This window comes from Lepidochelys kempii, unplaced genomic scaffold, assembly GCF_965140265.1.
Source record: "Lepidochelys kempii isolate rLepKem1 unplaced genomic scaffold, rLepKem1.hap2 scaffold_174, whole genome shotgun sequence".
Taxonomy (NCBI): Eukaryota; Metazoa; Chordata; order Testudines; family Cheloniidae; genus Lepidochelys; species Lepidochelys kempii.
Window position 1 is genome coordinate 36,596 of NW_027333613.1, and position 17,094 is coordinate 53,689.

The 17,094-nt window shown below is 61.5% G+C and overlaps 1 protein-coding gene and 2 non-coding genes across 3 annotated transcripts; all 3 read right to left on the reverse strand.

Annotated features, from left to right (window-relative positions):
* Positions 1-1,886: 1,886 nt before the first annotated feature.
* EIF4A1 (eukaryotic translation initiation factor 4A1) lies at positions 1,887-9,918 on the reverse strand. Its single transcript, XM_073326906.1, is given in 14 exon segments — positions 1,887-2,889; positions 3,377-3,456; positions 3,958-4,047; positions 4,519-4,656; positions 5,021-5,164; positions 6,030-6,139; positions 6,416-6,584; positions 7,117-7,137; positions 7,139-7,257; positions 7,540-7,620; positions 7,623-7,671; positions 8,080-8,108; positions 8,111-8,127; positions 9,896-9,918. Coding segments are annotated over 14 exon segments (1,215 nt in total). The 3' UTR covers positions 1,887-2,744.
* Positions 4,802-4,937, reverse strand: LOC140904531 (small nucleolar RNA SNORA42/SNORA80 family). Its single transcript, XR_012156545.1, has one exon. It is a non-coding gene; the product is annotated as a small nucleolar RNA SNORA42/SNORA80 family (small nucleolar RNA).
* Positions 6,216-6,342, reverse strand: LOC140904532 (small nucleolar RNA SNORD10). The gene has a single exon (XR_012156546.1). It is a non-coding gene; the product is annotated as a small nucleolar RNA SNORD10 (small nucleolar RNA).
* Positions 9,919-17,094: the final 7,176 nt, after the last annotated feature.

Sequence of the window (17,094 nt, forward strand, 5' to 3'; positions counted from 1 at the left end):
GGGGCTGGTGGGTCAGAGCAGGGGGGCTGGGAGCCCGGACTCCTGGGTTCTCTCCCTGGCGCTGGCTGTCTCTCTCTCTTCCCTGTTTTATAGCTGCAGGTTTCCTCGACCTTTGAGGCTGGGGCGTGGCCGGGCTCCAGGTGCGGCCCTGCCCTGGCTGCCGGCAAACGATCCTGCCCCCCGACTCTGGCGGGGTGAGCCCCGGCTGCCCCATAACTGGGCCAGACCCGCTCTGCCTTGGAAACCGGCCTGGGAGTTAACACTGGGAGCCAGGATTCCTGGGTTCTCCCCCCACCTCTGGGAGTGGAGTGGGGGCTGGTGGGTCAGAGAGCCAGGACTCCTGGGTTCTCTCCCCGCCTCTGGGAGCTGGTGCATGAGAGGTGGGGTGGGGGGGGGGCTGGGAGCCAGGACTCCTGGGTTCTCTCTTGTAGGTACAAAGGGCTGGGTGGGAGATGAGCCCACCCCAGAAGTGGCTGCAACCCCCCTCTCCACGACTCACCTCTGGCCTGCCGCAGGGCCCCAGCCCGCTCTACTTCGGTCTCCCACTGGGGGTGCTGGGGAGGGGAGCAACTTGCACCCTCCCACCACCAGGGGGCAGCCTCACGGCCCCCCTCGCGCTCCCCTCCAGCCCTGGGGAGCTGTCCGCCTCGGCATCTCCTTGTCGGCCTGTTGCCAGTAACTCAAGTCCAACACGAGAAACCTGCGGAACTCCCTGCCACCAGGGGGAAGAGTAACTCATTAGGGCGCTCAGTGAATCGTGGAGGGGGTAGTGGGGGCCGTGGGCTCATAGTCCCGCCCAACAGTCCTGCTGCAACCTGTTACAGCACCAGGGGAGTTGAGGCAAAGGAAAGGGCAGGAGGGGGAGCCCGGACGCCTGGGTTCTAGCGGCCCTGTTCCCCCAGTAGATTTGGGTTCGACGCTTTCGAGCTGTGAACCTCTGGTCACGGATTAGGGAAATCGTACCCATGACTCAGGAGGAGCTGAAGCTGGTCTAAGCATTGCGACAGCCTACCACAACAGGAATCGTGGTTGTTCACCCGCAGAACTCCCCGCCACAGGATTGTGGCTGTGCCGACAACTCTTGGAGGAGCACCAGCAGAACAGGGTAGTAGAGAAGAATTGGCCCTGCCAGATGTGGGACCTTGCCTGTCCTCCCATGCAGTTTGGGAGGGGGGGGAGAAGGGGTACAAAGAGCTCCTCCCACCTTTGATCTTATGGGTCAGCAATCATGTTCCCTAAATCACAAGGCATCAGGATCCCCACTGTCACCCCCCGCCTTTTTTTTTTAAAAGCCTTGAGTGACAGCTGCCCCCATGAGTCAAAGGAGCGTGAACTCCTAGCCCCATTGTGCAGCATGGGAGTCTTTGCCCCCCTTCCCCCTCCTATTAGTCCAGCTGCAGGGGAAACGGCTGGGATCCCACCGCTGACACCAACACCCTCTGCTATAGTTACCACTTTCAGTCAGTAGATTGCTAGGCCCTCCCCCCAAAAGGTGGTATCACCTCAATTTCTCTGTGGGGAAAGCGAGGCAAGGAGGGAGGAAAGCCGCAAGCCAAGTGTCAATCAGGAAGGCCAGACGGGGAGGGGAAAAAAAAAACAGGTAGCCTAGTGCAGTGTGAACTAGCCCACTTTGGCGAGTAAGGGGACTGCTGGGGTAAGGGCTTTCCCCTCATGCCCCTGGGAGGATGAGGCATGCAAGACTCTGGGATCCCACCGCTCACACCAATGCCTTTAGGAGAGGATTAGCCATGCAAAGAACCCCAGGAACAGAGAGTACACCCCTCCTTCAGCCAACTGGGATTGGGGGAGGGTCTGGCCAAACTGCCTTGAGCCCCGGGGGGGGGAGGGGCCACCCCCCCTTTACAAACACAACCCAAAGCAGCGGCCATTTTGCAAGAAGATTTTTATTTGGTACGTTCGTTTCCTTTCAATAAATACTATACAAAAAGAAAGTAAAAAGGTCGCACACAATTTTGTTGGATGGGTGGGGAGGGTTCGACAAATTTCCAGCTTACTGTTGCTTTTTTGGGGGGCAACTGATTTTGGGGGGGCTCCCTCCCATGACAGCTACCAACCCTGAGGTAGGTCCGACTTGCAAGCAGTTCGATTTAGCACCAGGATCAGGGTGGTGTAGCTTTGGGGGGGGGGCCTCGTTAGGCGAGACGGCCAGATCTGTGGGGGCTAGGACAGCAGGACTCCTGGGTTCTACACTGGAGCTGGGATAGAATCCGGCAAATCCAGAGAGCATGTGTGTGTGGGGGGGCATTAGTGGATACAGGGGACAGAAGTAGGAGCCAGCGTCCATCTGCCCCCTCCTCCCCAAATTAAAGGAGGGACCCCAAACCAGGACGCCTGGGTTCTGCGCGAGCTGAGGAGAACCCAGGAGTCCGGCCGCCGCCTATTCTAGGAACACGAAGGAAACGGGGGAGGGGGGACACCACAAGCCAGGATGCCCCCACTCCAGTTAAAGGAGGCTCCGGGTCCCCCCCCCCAGTTTTGGCCTCGGGGCGCGAGCGGCAGGACAGCGAGAAGAGGACAGAGACCAGAGAAATGCCACGAAACACTAAATTGGATTTTTTCTCACCTCCAAAAAGTGACATTTATTCAAAAGCCAAAAAAAAAAAAAAAGGAAAAATAATTAAAAAACGAGAAAGAGAGAGAGAGAGAGTCTGCAGCCGGCGCGTGACAGCGGCTGGGGGGCAGCGCCCGGCGGGGCAGCGCCCGGGGCACCCACCGGGGGGCGCTCAGATGAGGTCGGCCACGTTCAAGGGCATCTCCTCGATGGAGGTGTTGTAAAAGGTCTCTATGTCACGCAGGGTGCGTTTGTCCTCCTCGGTCACCATGTTGATGGCCACCCCTTTCCGGCCGAAGCGGCCCCCTCGGCCGATCCTGGGGGGGGCGGGGGGGAGAAGGGGTGAGTGCAGGACGCCTGGGTTCTCTCCCTGGCTTGCATAGGAGCTAGTAGCTAGGAGGAGCCCGGGGAGCCAGGACCCTGGGTTCTGCCCCCCGCTCTGCGAGGGGCCTGGGGGCTGGTGGTTAGAGCAGGGGGGCTGGGAGCCCGGACACCTGGGTTCTCTCCCCAGCTCTGCGAGGGGCCCGAGGGCTGGTGGTTAGAGCAGGGGGGCTGGGAGCCCGGACTCCTGGGTTCTCTCTGACTCTGTGAGGGGCCCGGGGGCTGGTGGTTAGAGCAGGGGGCTGGGAGCCCGGACTCCTGGGTTCTCTCCCCAGCTCTGCGAGGGGCCCGAGGGCTGGTGGTTAGAGCAGGGGGGCTGGGAGCCCGGACTCCTGGGTTCTCTCCCAGCTCTGCGAGGGGCCTGAGGGCTGGTGGTTAGAGCAGGGGGGCTGGGAGCCCGGACTCCTGGGTCCCCCCCAGTACCTGTGGATGTAGTTCTCCCGGTTGGTGGGCAGGTCGTAGTTGATGACGAGAGACACCTGCTGAACGTCAATCCCACGGGCCTGGTGGGGGGAGAAAAAGCAGCCAGCCTTCAGGCCCCGGCCCCCCACGTGTGGGGCAGCGCCCATTCCCAGGCTGTGGGCTGCTGTGCCGCGGCCGAGGCCCGGGGGCCTGGGGGCGCCCGCTGCGGGGAGCAGCCCCCCCTTGGTGTGCCAAGGAGCTACATTCCGCGTACAGCACGGGGGGCTGGGCAGAGAGGGAATCTCCTTGGGGGCTGGGGGGGCCCAGGTCACCTGGGTTTGCCGACTCTAAGATGGCCGCTGTCATGTGATGGCAGCCATTTTAGAGGGGCCAGATCTTTCCAGCTGCCCCCCAAAACCAGCACTCCCCAGTCTCCCCCCCACAGGGCAGACCCAACTGCAGCCTGCAAATCCCTGCCCTTAAAAATCCCTCACAGCAGCCCCCCCAGAGAGCTGCCCCCAAGTTAACCCACCCCACTCATCTGTCCCCCAGGTTTTGCCTGCTACACCCAGGTGCCCCCCCCAGCCCCCAAGTCTCCTCACCAGCAGGTCAGTGGTGATGAGGACCCGGCTGGAGCCGGAGCGAAATTCACGCATGATTACATCACGCTCCTTTTGGTCCATGTCTCCATGCTGGGGGGCAAGAAAAGAGGGTCACCAGCAGCTAATCCACAGGCCTAACCATGCACTGGGGGGTCTCACTGCACCCCCCCCCGAGAATCCCCCCTTCACTGGCTGCTGGAAGTGCAGAAGGGACAGAACCCAGGAGTCCTGGCTCTTAACTCCCCCCACAGCCCTAAACCTGGCACACACAACTCTGGGATCCCCCCCCCCCCAACAGCTGTACCCCCCATTTCAGGGACTGGGACCCAAGGGCACCCATGGTTCAAGGGGGCCAAACGCTGTTGCATGGGGTACACTATGGAAGGGCCACGGGCGGGGGGGACGGGACGACTCCACCATAAATCCAGATCCATGCAACTGGGGTGAGACCCAAACATCCTGGCTCCCAGCACCCACCCCCCTCCCCGGCTCTAACCACCAGCCTCCCCTCCAGAGCTGGGGAGAGAACCCAGGCGTCCTGGCTCCTCCCCGCCCCCGTACCATGGCAGAGACGGTGAAGTCCCGGGCATGCATCTTCTCGGTGAGCCAGTCCACCTTCCTGCGGGTGTTGATGAAGATCACGGCTTGGGTGATCGTCAGGGTCTCGTAGAGATCGCACAGGGTGTCCAGCTTCCACTCCTGGGGGGGACAGGACCCATGGGGGGGGTGAGGGTGACAGCCCCCCCAGCACACTCATGTGGGGGACCCCTGGAAAATCCACTCCCAACTCCACCCCGGCGGGCAGAGCCTCCCCTGCTCCCAACACAGCCGTAACCCAGACCCGCAGTGTGCCCCCCATTTCAGGGACCGGGTCCCAGAGACATTGGGGTCGGCCATGGTTCAGGGGGGCTGATTGCTCTCGCATGGGGTACACTATGGAGATGCCATGGAGGGACCCCTCCATAAATCCAGGACCATGCGGGGAGGATAGAACCCAGGAGTCCTGGCTCCCAGCGCGCCCCCGATCTCCCCCCAGGGGAGAGCCCCCCCCCCCCCCCCACACCTCTCTCTCGACATTGATGTAGAACTGCCGGATGCCCTCCAGGGTCAGCTCCTCCTTCTTCACCAGGATGCGGATCGGGTCCCGCATGAACTTCTTCGTCACCTCCAGGACGTCCATCGGCATCGTGGCCGACAGGAGCACCACCTGGGGGGGGGGGGACGGACGGACGACAGACAAGGGGGGCAGTGAGCGGCGCTGCTCCCTGCCCCACCCAGAAATCCCCTCTGCTCCCTGACAGCTGTAGCATCTCCCCCTGGGTTCTAGACCCCTCTACGGGAAGTTCTAGCTCCCCATCAACAGGCCCCGCCCCCTGGGTTCTAGACCCCTCTACGGGAAGTTCTAGCTCCCCATCAACTAGTGCCTGCCCCCTGGGTTCTAGACCCCTCCACTCGCTGTTCTAGCTCCCCATCAACAGGCCCCACCCCCTGGGTTCTAGACCCTCTACGGGAAGTTCTAGCTCCCATCAACTTGTACCTGCCCCCTGGGTTCTAGACCCCTCTACTGGTAGCTGCAGCACCCCACTAACTAGCCCCCGGATTCTAAACCCCTGCCCTACCCTTCCCCACATGACTGACTTGCCCTTTGGGTTCTAGACCCACCCCCCCCTTTACTGCCAATTCTAACTCCTTATGGACTAGCCCTGCCTCTGAGTTCCTCCCAGTTCATTCCACTGCTCCTTCGGTTCTAGACCCGCCATGACAATCCCAGCTCCTTCTGGTCTAGTCCGCCCCTGGGTCCTCGATCCCTGCAGCTGGGTTCAACTCCCATGGACAGTCCCCGTTGGCTTCTAGTCCAACCGCTTCATCTAGTCTTGCCACTTCCAGACACACCCTCCCCCCCACACACCAAATAACCTAGACCCACACTAACCCCCACACCAGTCCTGGGGTCTCCTGCAGCAAGCCCACACTCAGATGAACCCCCAGTTCTGGATTCAGCTCCTCCCAGGTGACTGCTCTTGGCCCACCAGGGCCCTTGATTCCAGACCCCCCCCCGGTTCCAAGCTCACCTGGGTGTTCCCACTCAGCTTCTGGAATATGTCGTAAATCTGATCCTTGAATCCCCGGCTCAACATCTCGTCGGCCTCATCCAGGACGAACATCTTAATGAATTTGGGAGCTGCGGGGAGAGGGCAGGGAGGCCGTTAGCCTGAGCAGGGTGCGGGGGCAAGAGGGAGTCAGCCCCCAGAGATGCTGTTCTCAGTCAGAGAGCTCTGATCACGCCCAGAAGCCCCTGTGCCAGGCCCGGACGGCAGAACGCCTAGCAGGGGGCACAAGGTGGCACCGGCATCAGCTGACACGCATGGGGAATCGTCACTGAACAGATACGGGGCAGGTCCACGCCCACCCGCCCGGGGGGTGCCCAGAGAGGGGACCCCCAAGCCATGGAACTTACACAGGTATCTCCTGTTCAACATGTCGAAGACACGGCCCGGAGTCCCCACAATGATGTGGGGCGCTTCCATCTGCAGCTTCTGCACCTCGGCCCGGACATTGGTGCCCCCAATACAGGCGTGGCAGGAGGCCCCCATGTAGTCCCCGAGGGCCATCACGACCTTCTGGATCTGCAGGGAGGAAGCGAGGGTGAACGGCCGGAGAGCCAGGCTTCACCCCAGAGGCGGCCGCACCTCCACCGGGCGAGGGGATCCCCCCACCATCAGCCACCCCCACCCCAGAGGTGGCCGCATCTCAGCGCTTGGTACCGAGGGGCCCCGACAGCCGTGTGCCCCCAGCATGAACCAGCGACAGCCACCGCCCGGGATACCGCGCTGGGATGAATGGGGGTTCGTCTCTCTCCCCCTGCTAGATTCAAGAGCCGCGCCACCAATCAGACGCGTCTTTGCCCAGTTAGCAAGGGAGGAAGTGGGCGTGATTCCTACCAAGTAACCACGTGGACCGAGCTTGCTCTCCCACCTCCCCTCCCACACGCCTTGAGCCGTGCCCCAGGACTCCTGGGTTCTCTCTCTGGCTCTGGGAGAGGAGTGGGGTCTGGCGGGTTTGAGCAGTGAAGGCTGGGAGTCAGGACTCCTGGGTTCTGTCACCCAACTGAGTCACCCTTTAAACAAGGGGGCGGGGGCACTGCCCTGCCCAACTCACCTGCTGGGCCAACTCTCGGGTTTGGGGCCAGCACCAAGGCCTGGGTCGCCTTGAGGTCCAGCTCGATCTGCTGGAGGATAGAAATGGCGAAGGTGGCCGTCTTCCCAGTACCAGACTGAGCTTGCGCAATGACATCATAACCTGGGGGAGCGGAGAAGTCACCGGTCAGCGCCCCGCCCCAGAGGTGGCCGCATCGCAGCACTCGGTAGCCCCGATAGCCGTGTGCCCCCAGCATGAACCAGCGACAGCCACCACCCGGGATACTGCGCTGGGATGAATGGGGGCTCGTCTCTCTCCCCCTGCTAGATTCAAGAGCCGCGCCACCAAGCGGACGCCTCTTTGCCCATTAGCAGGGGAGGGGGAAAAGTCTGGCCAGGGTCTGCCCTGCTGGGACCCGCCCCCCCTCCCCAAGGACCGACTCACCCTTGATACAAGGAAGAATGGCTCTCTGCTGGATGGCGGAGGGCTTCTCAAATCCATAGGCGTAAATTCCCCGCAGCAGGACTCCGACAGGTTCATGTCGTCAAAGCTGTCAACGATCTCATTCCAGTTGCTCTGAGGGGGGGGCGAGGGGAAGGGGTTAACACCCCCCCATAAAGTCCCGCCCATGAATCCCCCAGCCCCTCGAGACTCCTGTCTTAACCCCCATCACCGCATACAGACCTCTCAGCCTGCTGCTCGCCCAAGTCACCAACCCTGAAAGTAATCCTGTCTGGGTACCCCCGCATCTCTAGTGACGCCCCATTAGACACTGCTTTGCTCCCTGCAGCCCCCCCCCCCCCGCAATGAGCCCATCCACCCACCCCCCTGCACTTCAGAGCCTCTGCCGCAGCCCCCCGATACCCTATCCCTTCCCCCAAGGAGCCCATCCACCCCCTAGCACCTCATGGCTGCCCCCCCCCAATGCACAACTCATCCTCCTGCTCCACAGACCCCCCCCGGCCCCTCCCAGCGCCAGCCCACCTCAATGATGCCATCGGGGTCCATTCCCTCGGGCCATTGTCTCTAGAACTGGAAGGCAAAAGGGAGACAAGGGGTGGGGGTTAGACGAGGTCAGCGGGAACCAGATGGCGCCCCCCCCCCGGGGCTGCTCCCCCGCCCCCCCCAACCCATCCACCCACCATCAGGACCCCCAGCACCCACCCCCGGGGGCAGGGTGGGCCCCCCCTTCTCCAGGGGGCCGAGCGCCCCCCCCAGATGCCTCCCCCAAAACCACGTCCTCCCCACAGCCTCAGGAGCCTGGGGTCCCCTCAACCCCCCGGGAATCCCCCTCCCCCTATCAGGCTTAGGGGCCCCCCCAGCCGGGGGGGGGGGGCCGCTCAATCCCGCCCCCCTCCCTTCCCATCCCCCACCCCAGCCCGGGGGGGGGGCCGCTCAATCCCGCCCCCCTCCCTTCCCATCCCCCACCCCAGCCCGGGGGGGGGGGCCCGCTCAATCCCGCCCCCCTCCCTTCCCATCCCCCACCCCAGCCCGGGGGGGGGGGGGCCGCTCAATCCCGCCCCCCTCCCTTCCCATCCCCCACCCCAGCCCGGGGGGGGGGGGCGCTCAATCCCGCCCCCCTCCCTTCCCATCCCCCACCCCAGCCCGGGGGGGGGGGCCGCTCAATCCCGCCCCCCGCCTGGGGTCCCCCCCCAGGCTCCTCTCAAGCAGGGGCCGGAAGTGCCCCCCCTCGCCCCGGAAGTGGCCCCCCTCCCATCCCGTGACCTTCGCGCCGCCCCAGGCCCGGCCCAGGCCGCTCCACGTGCTCGGGCCTCTCCCTCGGCCCTTCCCCCCCCCCACACACCCGGAAGTCCCGCCCCCTCTGCCCATTGGCGGGGAAGCCGGCGTGACGTCACGGCCGCGTTCCCCGGATGCCCAGCGGCAGGACAATGGAGGCGCCCGGCGGGGCCGCGCGCTTCTCCTCTCCCGCGCGCGCCGCCCCCCCCCGCAGGGAAAGAATGGATTCGCCCACCGCTCTTTCCCCCGCCCTTCCGATAATGGACTGGGCCGGGGAGGGGGGATCGAGGGATGGGCTCGTCCATTTGCTATACCCCCCCCCCACGCCCGCGCATGGATCCGTCCAGGCGCGACCAACCCGCATCCCCGCGGCGCATTAACGCCCCCCCCCGTCGGGTGGTTCCGTCCTGTCGTCCCCACAAAAGAGTTACTGGAATTGGACTGCCCCCCCCCCACAGGATTCCCCCCCCCGACGGGAAGAATCGGTCTCGTCCCCCCCCCCCGCAGGATCGGATGGTTCCGTCCGGAGCCAGGCCGCATCCAGATCGCCCAGCGTCACAAAATGGCGTCGCGCACCGCACCGCCCCCCCCTCCCACTCGGGCGGGGTGGTTCCGTCCAGCCCCCCTTCTCCGTGGCTCGAACTGCACCCCCTCCCCCTGAGCGCGAATGGGCTCGCCCACCTTGCTCCCTGCCCTCCACCCAGGCCCGGATGCTTCCGCCCGCGTCCCCCGGGGAGGGGGTTTAAATGGACTCGCCCACCCCCCCCCAAAGGGGAAGGAAAACAAGGGACTGGATTGGCCCATCCACCTCCCAAACCGGAATGACTCCCCCCCCCATCCAAAAACGGGTGGTACCGCCCAAAGGGCGCGTGTGCGTGGTCGATTTACGGCCTAAAAGTCCCTTTCCTGTCATGGGCTCGCCCGACTCTCCCCCCCCCCCCGCGGAATGGTTCGGCCCGCGCGCGCAGGGAGCGGAACGCCGCGGGGGTCGCGCCCGCCCCTCTGGGGGGCTGGGCAGTGGTACGGTCCGGCAGGGCCTAGCCGGGGCCGCGCGCGCACTCACCGGCTCTCCAGACACGCAGACATCCTGGGCAGGATCCTTCCCCCACCCGCCTCGCCCCGTCTTATAACCCCCGGCAAGCTCCGCCCCCGCCCCGCTCCCATTGGCCGCCCGCCCACCGGCCCCGCTCCCATTGGCTGCTTCCCCGCCCAGGCCCGCCTCCCGGCTCCCCGCCCATTGGCCGGCTCCCGGCCGGTGACGTCGAAGCCGATTGAAAGAGGCGTGTGACGTCAAGGCGCCCTGCCCCCTCCCTTCGGGGGGCCCCGCCCGCCAGCGGGGTGAGTCAGGCGCCAACACGCCGGGCGCCGATTGGCTGGCGCGCGCGCCCGTCAGGGCTCAGTGAGCCAATGGCCGGGCGGGCAGGAAGGGGCGGGCTCCGGGGCCGGAAGTGAGGCCGCCAGGGGTCGCACACGTGGGTGGGGAGAGGCTGGGGCCTGCCTTTGTGAGCGTCTCGCCCACCCGGGCCGTGACCCCTCCCGGCACCCGTACCCCAGCCCTCCCCACACGGGATTCCCCTCCTACCGGATCCCCCGCCACAGGCCCCCCCCCCCCGATTCCCTCCAACCAGCCCCCCCGCCACAGGCCCCCCCCGGGATCCCCTCCTACCAGCCCCCCCTCCAGCCAGCCCCTCCCATACCCCCCGGCCACAGCGCCCCCCCGGGATCCCCTCCTACCAGCCCCCCCGCCACAGCCCCCCCGATTCCCTCCAACCAGCCCCCCCGCCACAGCCCCCCCCCCCGATTCCCTCCAACCAGCCCCCCCGCCACAGGCCCCCCCCGGGATCCCCTCCTACCAGCCCCCCCTCCAGCCAGCCCCTCCCCATACCCCCCGGCCACAGCGCCCCCCCGGGATCCCCTCCTACCAGCCCCCCCGCCACAGCCCCCCCCGATTCCCTCCAACCAGCCCCCCGCCACAGGCCCCCCCCGGGATCCCCTCCTACCAGCCCCCCCGCCACAGCCCCCCCCCGATTCCCTCCAACCAGCCCCCCCGCCACAGCCCCCCCCCCGGCATCCCCTCCTACCAGCCCCCCCGCCACAGCCCCCCCCCGATTCCCTCCAACCAGCCCCCCCCGCCACAGGCCCCCCCCGGGATCCCCTCCTACCAGCCCCCCCTCCAGCCAGCCCCTCCCCATACCCCCCGGCCACAGCGCCCCCCCCGGGATCCCCTCCTACCAGCCCCCCCGCCACAGCCCCCCCCGATTCCCTCCAACCAGCCCCCCCGCCACAGCCCCCCCCCGATTCCCTCCTACCAGCCCCCCGCCACAGGCCCCCCCCCGGGATCCCCACCACCAGCCCCCCTAACCCCTCTTACCAGCCGCCCTGCCACAGGCCCCCCCCCCAATTCCCTCCAACCAGTCCCCCCCGCCATGGGATCCCCTCCACCAGCCCCCCTGCCACAGGCCCCCCAGGATCCCCTCCAGCCAGCCCCCCCATGCCCAGCACCCCCCCATTCCCTTCTACCGGACCCCCCCCACAACCCCCCCTGGATTCCCCCCCCAGATCCCCTCCCACTAGCCCCTCCCAGCAAGGGCCCTACCCAGAGCTATCTAGCTGGGGACAGCTTTGCTTCGAGCCTCCCCTGTCTGTTCCCTGCGCCCGCCCCTCCCCCCCCCCAGCTTATTCCCCACCCTGGGCTTCCACAGGCACCTCTGCCTGCCTCAGTTTCCCACCTCCAACAGCTTCCTCCACCCTTGCCAGACCACAGTCACACCCCCGGGTCCAGCTGCCCGATGGCTCTGATGGCCAGGTGGGGGCTCTCGGGCCGTGGGCCTACCCCAAACCCATTCAGCGCTGGGGGGAACGGATGAGAGCGGGGCGCCTGGTGGGCTGGGGGGGCGCCAGGCAGGGGTTGGCGGGGCCGTCGGCGGCTGCGGGGCTCTGGGTTTGTGGGCCTGTTCTCACAGACTGGCGTTTCTCGCCCTGCTCCCGTTACCGGCTCCGGGGTCACCGGGCAGAGACTCTCAGTTAGGGGCCCACAGCCGACCCGGTAACACGTTCGCCCCGAGCCGATGGCTGAGAAGAACCGACACAAGCGAGGCCCGGCCAGCAACACCAGCCTCCTGCAGGCAGCCCCCCACCCCGGCAGCTGGCAGTTCACCTGCTGTATCCCCCCAGGCATGGCTGCCCACCACAGCTGGGTCCGAAACTGGGTCCCTGGCTTGCCAGCGTATTCGGCGCCAGGTGATTACCACTGGGCCACCATCAGACTCCCGCTCCGGCCGGGCTGAGCCCATGGATGGATTATAATTGGGGGGTGCGTTAGCCACACAACGGCATCGAAACCGGTCCCCAGGCTGCAACAAAGGTCAAAGGTTTGGCTGCCACGTACGGGCCAAACGCACTCAAGAGGCCGCTGGGCGTCTGCTGGACCCCAAGGCAGAAAAGTACGAGCAAATGCATCAAATATAACACCACCCCCGCCCCCCCGCTAAGGTGAAATATTTCCAAAGCCGGCGCGTTTGTGTTTAGACGCTTTCGGCTCATTCGGGGGAAGAACCAGATGTCGTTTCGATGGGTCGGGGCCCTTTGGGCGAGGTGATGCTGTTTGCGGATCGCCTGGCCTGGGACGTTGAAATGTTCCGCGAGAAAGAAAAACTGCCCAAGGTCTCCAGCTGCCCCCCGGCTCCGTGCCCGGCCTGGTAGCGCTGGCCTGGGTCGAGCTGCCGGGTGACCAAATGGTGCCAGGCTGGTAAATTAACAGTATGCTGGATTGCTGGACTCCTGGGTTCTTTCCCTGGCTCGGAGAGGGGAGCGGGGTCTAGTGGTTAGAGCAGGGGGGACCCACAGATCCCTTTCCGCGGTACTCCTGCCTAGGCAGTCCGTGCCCATTGTGTGCAACTGACTATTCCTTACTAAGTGGGGTACTGTGCATCTGTGCTGATTGAATTTCATCCTCTTTCCTTCAGACCCTTTCTCCGCCTCGTTTTGAATTTTAATCCCCTCCTCCAAAGCACTTGCCACCCCTCCCAGCTTGGGTGTCGGCCGCCAACTCGAAGCGTGGTCTCGCCGCCATTATCTAACTCCCTGATGAGGATACAGAACCGACCCCTGCGGGACCCCACTCGTTATGTCCTGGCCGCTTGACGATGAAGCGCTGATAACTCCTCGCCGGGGACAGTTTTCCAACCCATTCTGCACACCTCTTGCAGTAGCTAATACCATAGTAATAGTCTGTGAGGGCACGTGACCCTTACTAAAGCCTTTCTAAAGTCAAAAGAGACCCTCTCTACCGCTTCCCCCCTAGCCACGAGGCTTGTTACCCTGTCAAAGAAAGCTAGCAGGTTGGTTTTATGCAATTTGCTCTTGCCAAATCGGAATCATAGAAGATCAGGGTTGGAAGGGACCTCAGGAGGTATCTAGACCCACCTCCTGCTCAAACCAGGACCAACCCCAACCAAACCATCCCAGCCAGGGCTTTGTCAAGCCTGACCTTAAAAACCTCTAAATCCATGCTGACCATTACTATTATTACCTGCTTGGTGTTTGCAAATTAGTTGCTTAATTCGTTGCTCTGTTATCTTTCCGGGTACCGAAGTAAAGTTGACGGGTCTGTAATGCCCCGGCTTGCCCTTAAATTGGCCCTCTGGAATCGCTCCAGTCTTCCAGGACTTTTCGAAGATAATGACCAATAGCCGAGCTATCTCCTCAGTCAGCTCCTTGAGTGTTCTAGGATGGACTCATGTTAGCAACAAGGTCAGGGAAAGCGAGGGCCCCTTACTGAATGGGGGAGGCAACCGCGTGACAGGGGATGTGGAAAAAGCTGAAGTACTCAATGCTGTTTTTGCCTCGGTCTTCACAGACAAGGGCAGCTCCCAGACTGCTGCACTGGGCAGGGCAGGGTAGGGAGGAGGTGAGCAGCCCTCAGTGGAGAAAGAACAGGTGAAGGGCTGTTTAGAAAAGCTGGACATGCACAAGTCCGTGGGTCCAGATCTAATGCAGCAGAGGGTGCTGAGGAAATTGGCTGATGCGATTGCAGAGCCATTGGCTATTGTCTCTGAAAATTCATGGCCACTGGGGGAGGTCCCCGACCACTGGAAAAAGGGCAAATAGAGTACCCATCTTTTAAAAAAAGGGAAGGAGGAGAATCCAGGGAACTACAGACTGGTCAGCTTCACCTCAGTCCCTGGAAAAATCATGGACCAGGTCCTCAAGGAATCCATTTTGAAGCACTTGGAGGAGAGGCAGGTGATCAGGAACAGTCAACCTGGATTCACCATGGAGAAGTCATGCCTGACTAACCTGATTGCCTTGTATGATGAGATAACTGGATATGGGGAAAGCGGTGGATGTGATATATCTTGACTTCAGCAAACCTTTCGACACAGTCTCCCACACTATTCTTGCCAGCAAGTTAAAGAAGTCTGGGCTGGATGAATGCACTATAAGGTGGACAGAACGCTGGCTAGATCGTCGGGCTCAACGGGGAGTGATCAATGGCTCCATGTCTAGTTGGCAGCCAGTGTCAAGCGGAGTGCCCCAGGGGTTGGTCCTGGGACCCGTTTTGTTCAATATCTTCAAAAATGATCTGGAGGATGGTGTGGATTGCACCCTCAGCAAGTTTGCAGAGGACACTAAACTGGGAGGAGACGTAGATGCGCTGGAGGGTAGGGATAGGAAACAGAGGGACCTAGACAAATTGGAGGATTGGGCCAAAAGAAATCTGATGAGCTTCAACAAGGACAAGTGCAGAGTCCTGCCCTTAGGACGGGAGAACCCAATGCACCGCTACAGACTAGGGACCGAATGGCTAGGCAGCAGTTCTGCGGAAAAGGACCTAGGGGTGACAGTGGACGAGAATCATAGAATCATAGAATATCAGGGTTGGAAGGGACCCCAGAAGGTCATCTAGTCCAACCCCCTGCTCAAAGCAGGACCAATTCCCAGTTAAATCATCCCAGCCAGGGCTTTGTCAAGCCTGACCTTAAAAACCTCTAAGGAAGGAGATTCTACCACCTCCCTAGGTAACGCATTCCAGTGTTTCACCACCCTCTTAGTGAAAAAGTTTTTCCTAATATCCAATCTAAACCTCCCCCACTGCAACTTGAGACCATTACTCCTCATTCTGTCATCTGCTACCATTGAGAACAGTCTAGAGCCATCCTCTTTGGAACCCCCTTTCAGGTAGTTGAAAGCAGCTATCAAATCCCCCCTCATTCTTCTCTTCTGCAGGCTAAACAATCCCAGCTCCCTCAGCCTCTCCTCATAACTCATGTGTTCCAGTCCCCTAATCATTTTTGTTGCCCTTCGCTGGACTCTCTCCAATTTATCCACATCCTTCTTGAAGTGTGGGGCCCAAAACTGGACACAGTACTCCAGATGAGGCCTCACCAATGTCGAATAGAGGGGAACGATCACGTCCCTCGATCTGCTCGCTATGCCCCTACTTATACATCCCAAAATGCCATTGGCCTTCTTGGCAACAAGGGCACACTGCTGACTCATATCCAGCTTCTCGTCCACTGTCACCCCTAGGTCCTTTTCTGCAGAACTGCTGCCGAGCCATTCGGTCCCTAGTCTGTAGCTGTGCATTGGGTTCTTCCGTCCTAAGTGCAGGACCCTGCACTTATCCTTATTGAACCTCATCAGATTCCTTTTGGCCCAATCTTCCAATTGGTCTAGGTCCTTCTGTATCCTATCCCTCCCCTCCAGCGTATCTACCACTCCTCCCAGTTTAGTATCATCCGCAAATTTGCTGAGAGTGCAATCCACACCATCCTCCAGATCATTTATGAAGATATTGAATAAAACCGGCCCCAGGACCGACCCCTGGGGCACTCCACTTGATACCGGCTGCCAACTAGACATGGAGCCATTGATCACTACCCGTTGAGCCCGACAATTTAGCCAGCTTTCTACCCACCTTATGGTGCATTCATCCAGCCCATACTTCCTTAACTTGCTGACAAGAATACTATGGGAGACCGTGTCAAAAGCTTTGCTAAAGTCAAGAAACAATACATCCACTGCTTTCCCTTCATCCACAGAACCAGTAATCTCATCATAAAAGGCGATTAGATTAGTCAGGCATGACCTTCCCTTGGTGAATCCATGCTGGCTGTTCCTGATCACTTTCCTCTCATGCAAGTGCTTCAGGATTGATTCTTTGAGGACCTGCTCCATGATTTTTCCAGGGACTGAGGTGAGGCTGACTGGCCTGTAGTTCCCAGGATCTTCCTTCTTCCCTTTTTTAAAGATTGGCACTACATTAGCCTTTTTCCAGTCATCCGGGACTTCCCCGGTTCGCCACGAGTTTTCAAAGATAATGGCCAGTGGCTCTGCAATCACAGCCGCCAATTCCTTCAGCACTCTCGGATGCAACTCGTCCGGCCCCATGGACTTGTGCACGGAAGAGCTGGATATGAGTCAGCAGTGTGCCCTTGTTGCCAAGAAGGCCAATGGCATTTTGGGATGTATAAGTAGGGGCATAGCGAGCAGATCGAGGGACGTGATCGTTCCCCTCTATTCCGCATTGGTGAGGCCTCATCTGGAGTACTGTGTCCAGTTTTGGGGCCCACCCTACAAGAAGAATGTGGAAAAATTGGAAAACGTCCAGCGGAGGGCAACAAAAATGATTAGGGGGATTAGAACACAGGACTTATGAGGAGAGGCTGAGGGAACTGGGATTATTTAGTCTGCGGAAGATAAGAGTGAGGGGGGATTTGATAGCTGCTTTCAACTACCTGAAAGGGGGTCCCAAAGACGATGGAGCTCGGCTGTTCTCAGTGGTGGCAGATGACAGAACAAGGAGCAATGGTCTCAAGTTGCAGTGGGGGAGGTCGAGGTTGGATATTCGGAAACACTTTCACGAGGAGGGTGGTGAAGCAGTGGAATGGGTTCCCTAGGGAGGTGGTGTAATCTCCTTCCTTAGAGGTTTTTAAGGCCCAGCTTGACAAAGCCCTGGCTGGGATGAGTTAGTTAGGGTTGATCCTGCTTTGAGCAGGGGGTTGGCCTAGATACCTCCTGAGGTCCCTTCCAACCTGATCTTCTCTGATTTCATCAGGCCCTTGGTGACTTGATGACATCTAAGGTGGCTGAGTCATTTTTAACTCGTTCTTTCCCTGTTCTAACCTCTGCTCCTGTTCAGTACGTGGGACGTCCAATCTCCGTGAAACTTTTTGGTGAAAACAAAGAAAAGTCATTTAGCACTTTCACCATTTCAACATTTTCTATCATCGTTTCCCTCCCCCCTCGTTGAGTAACGGG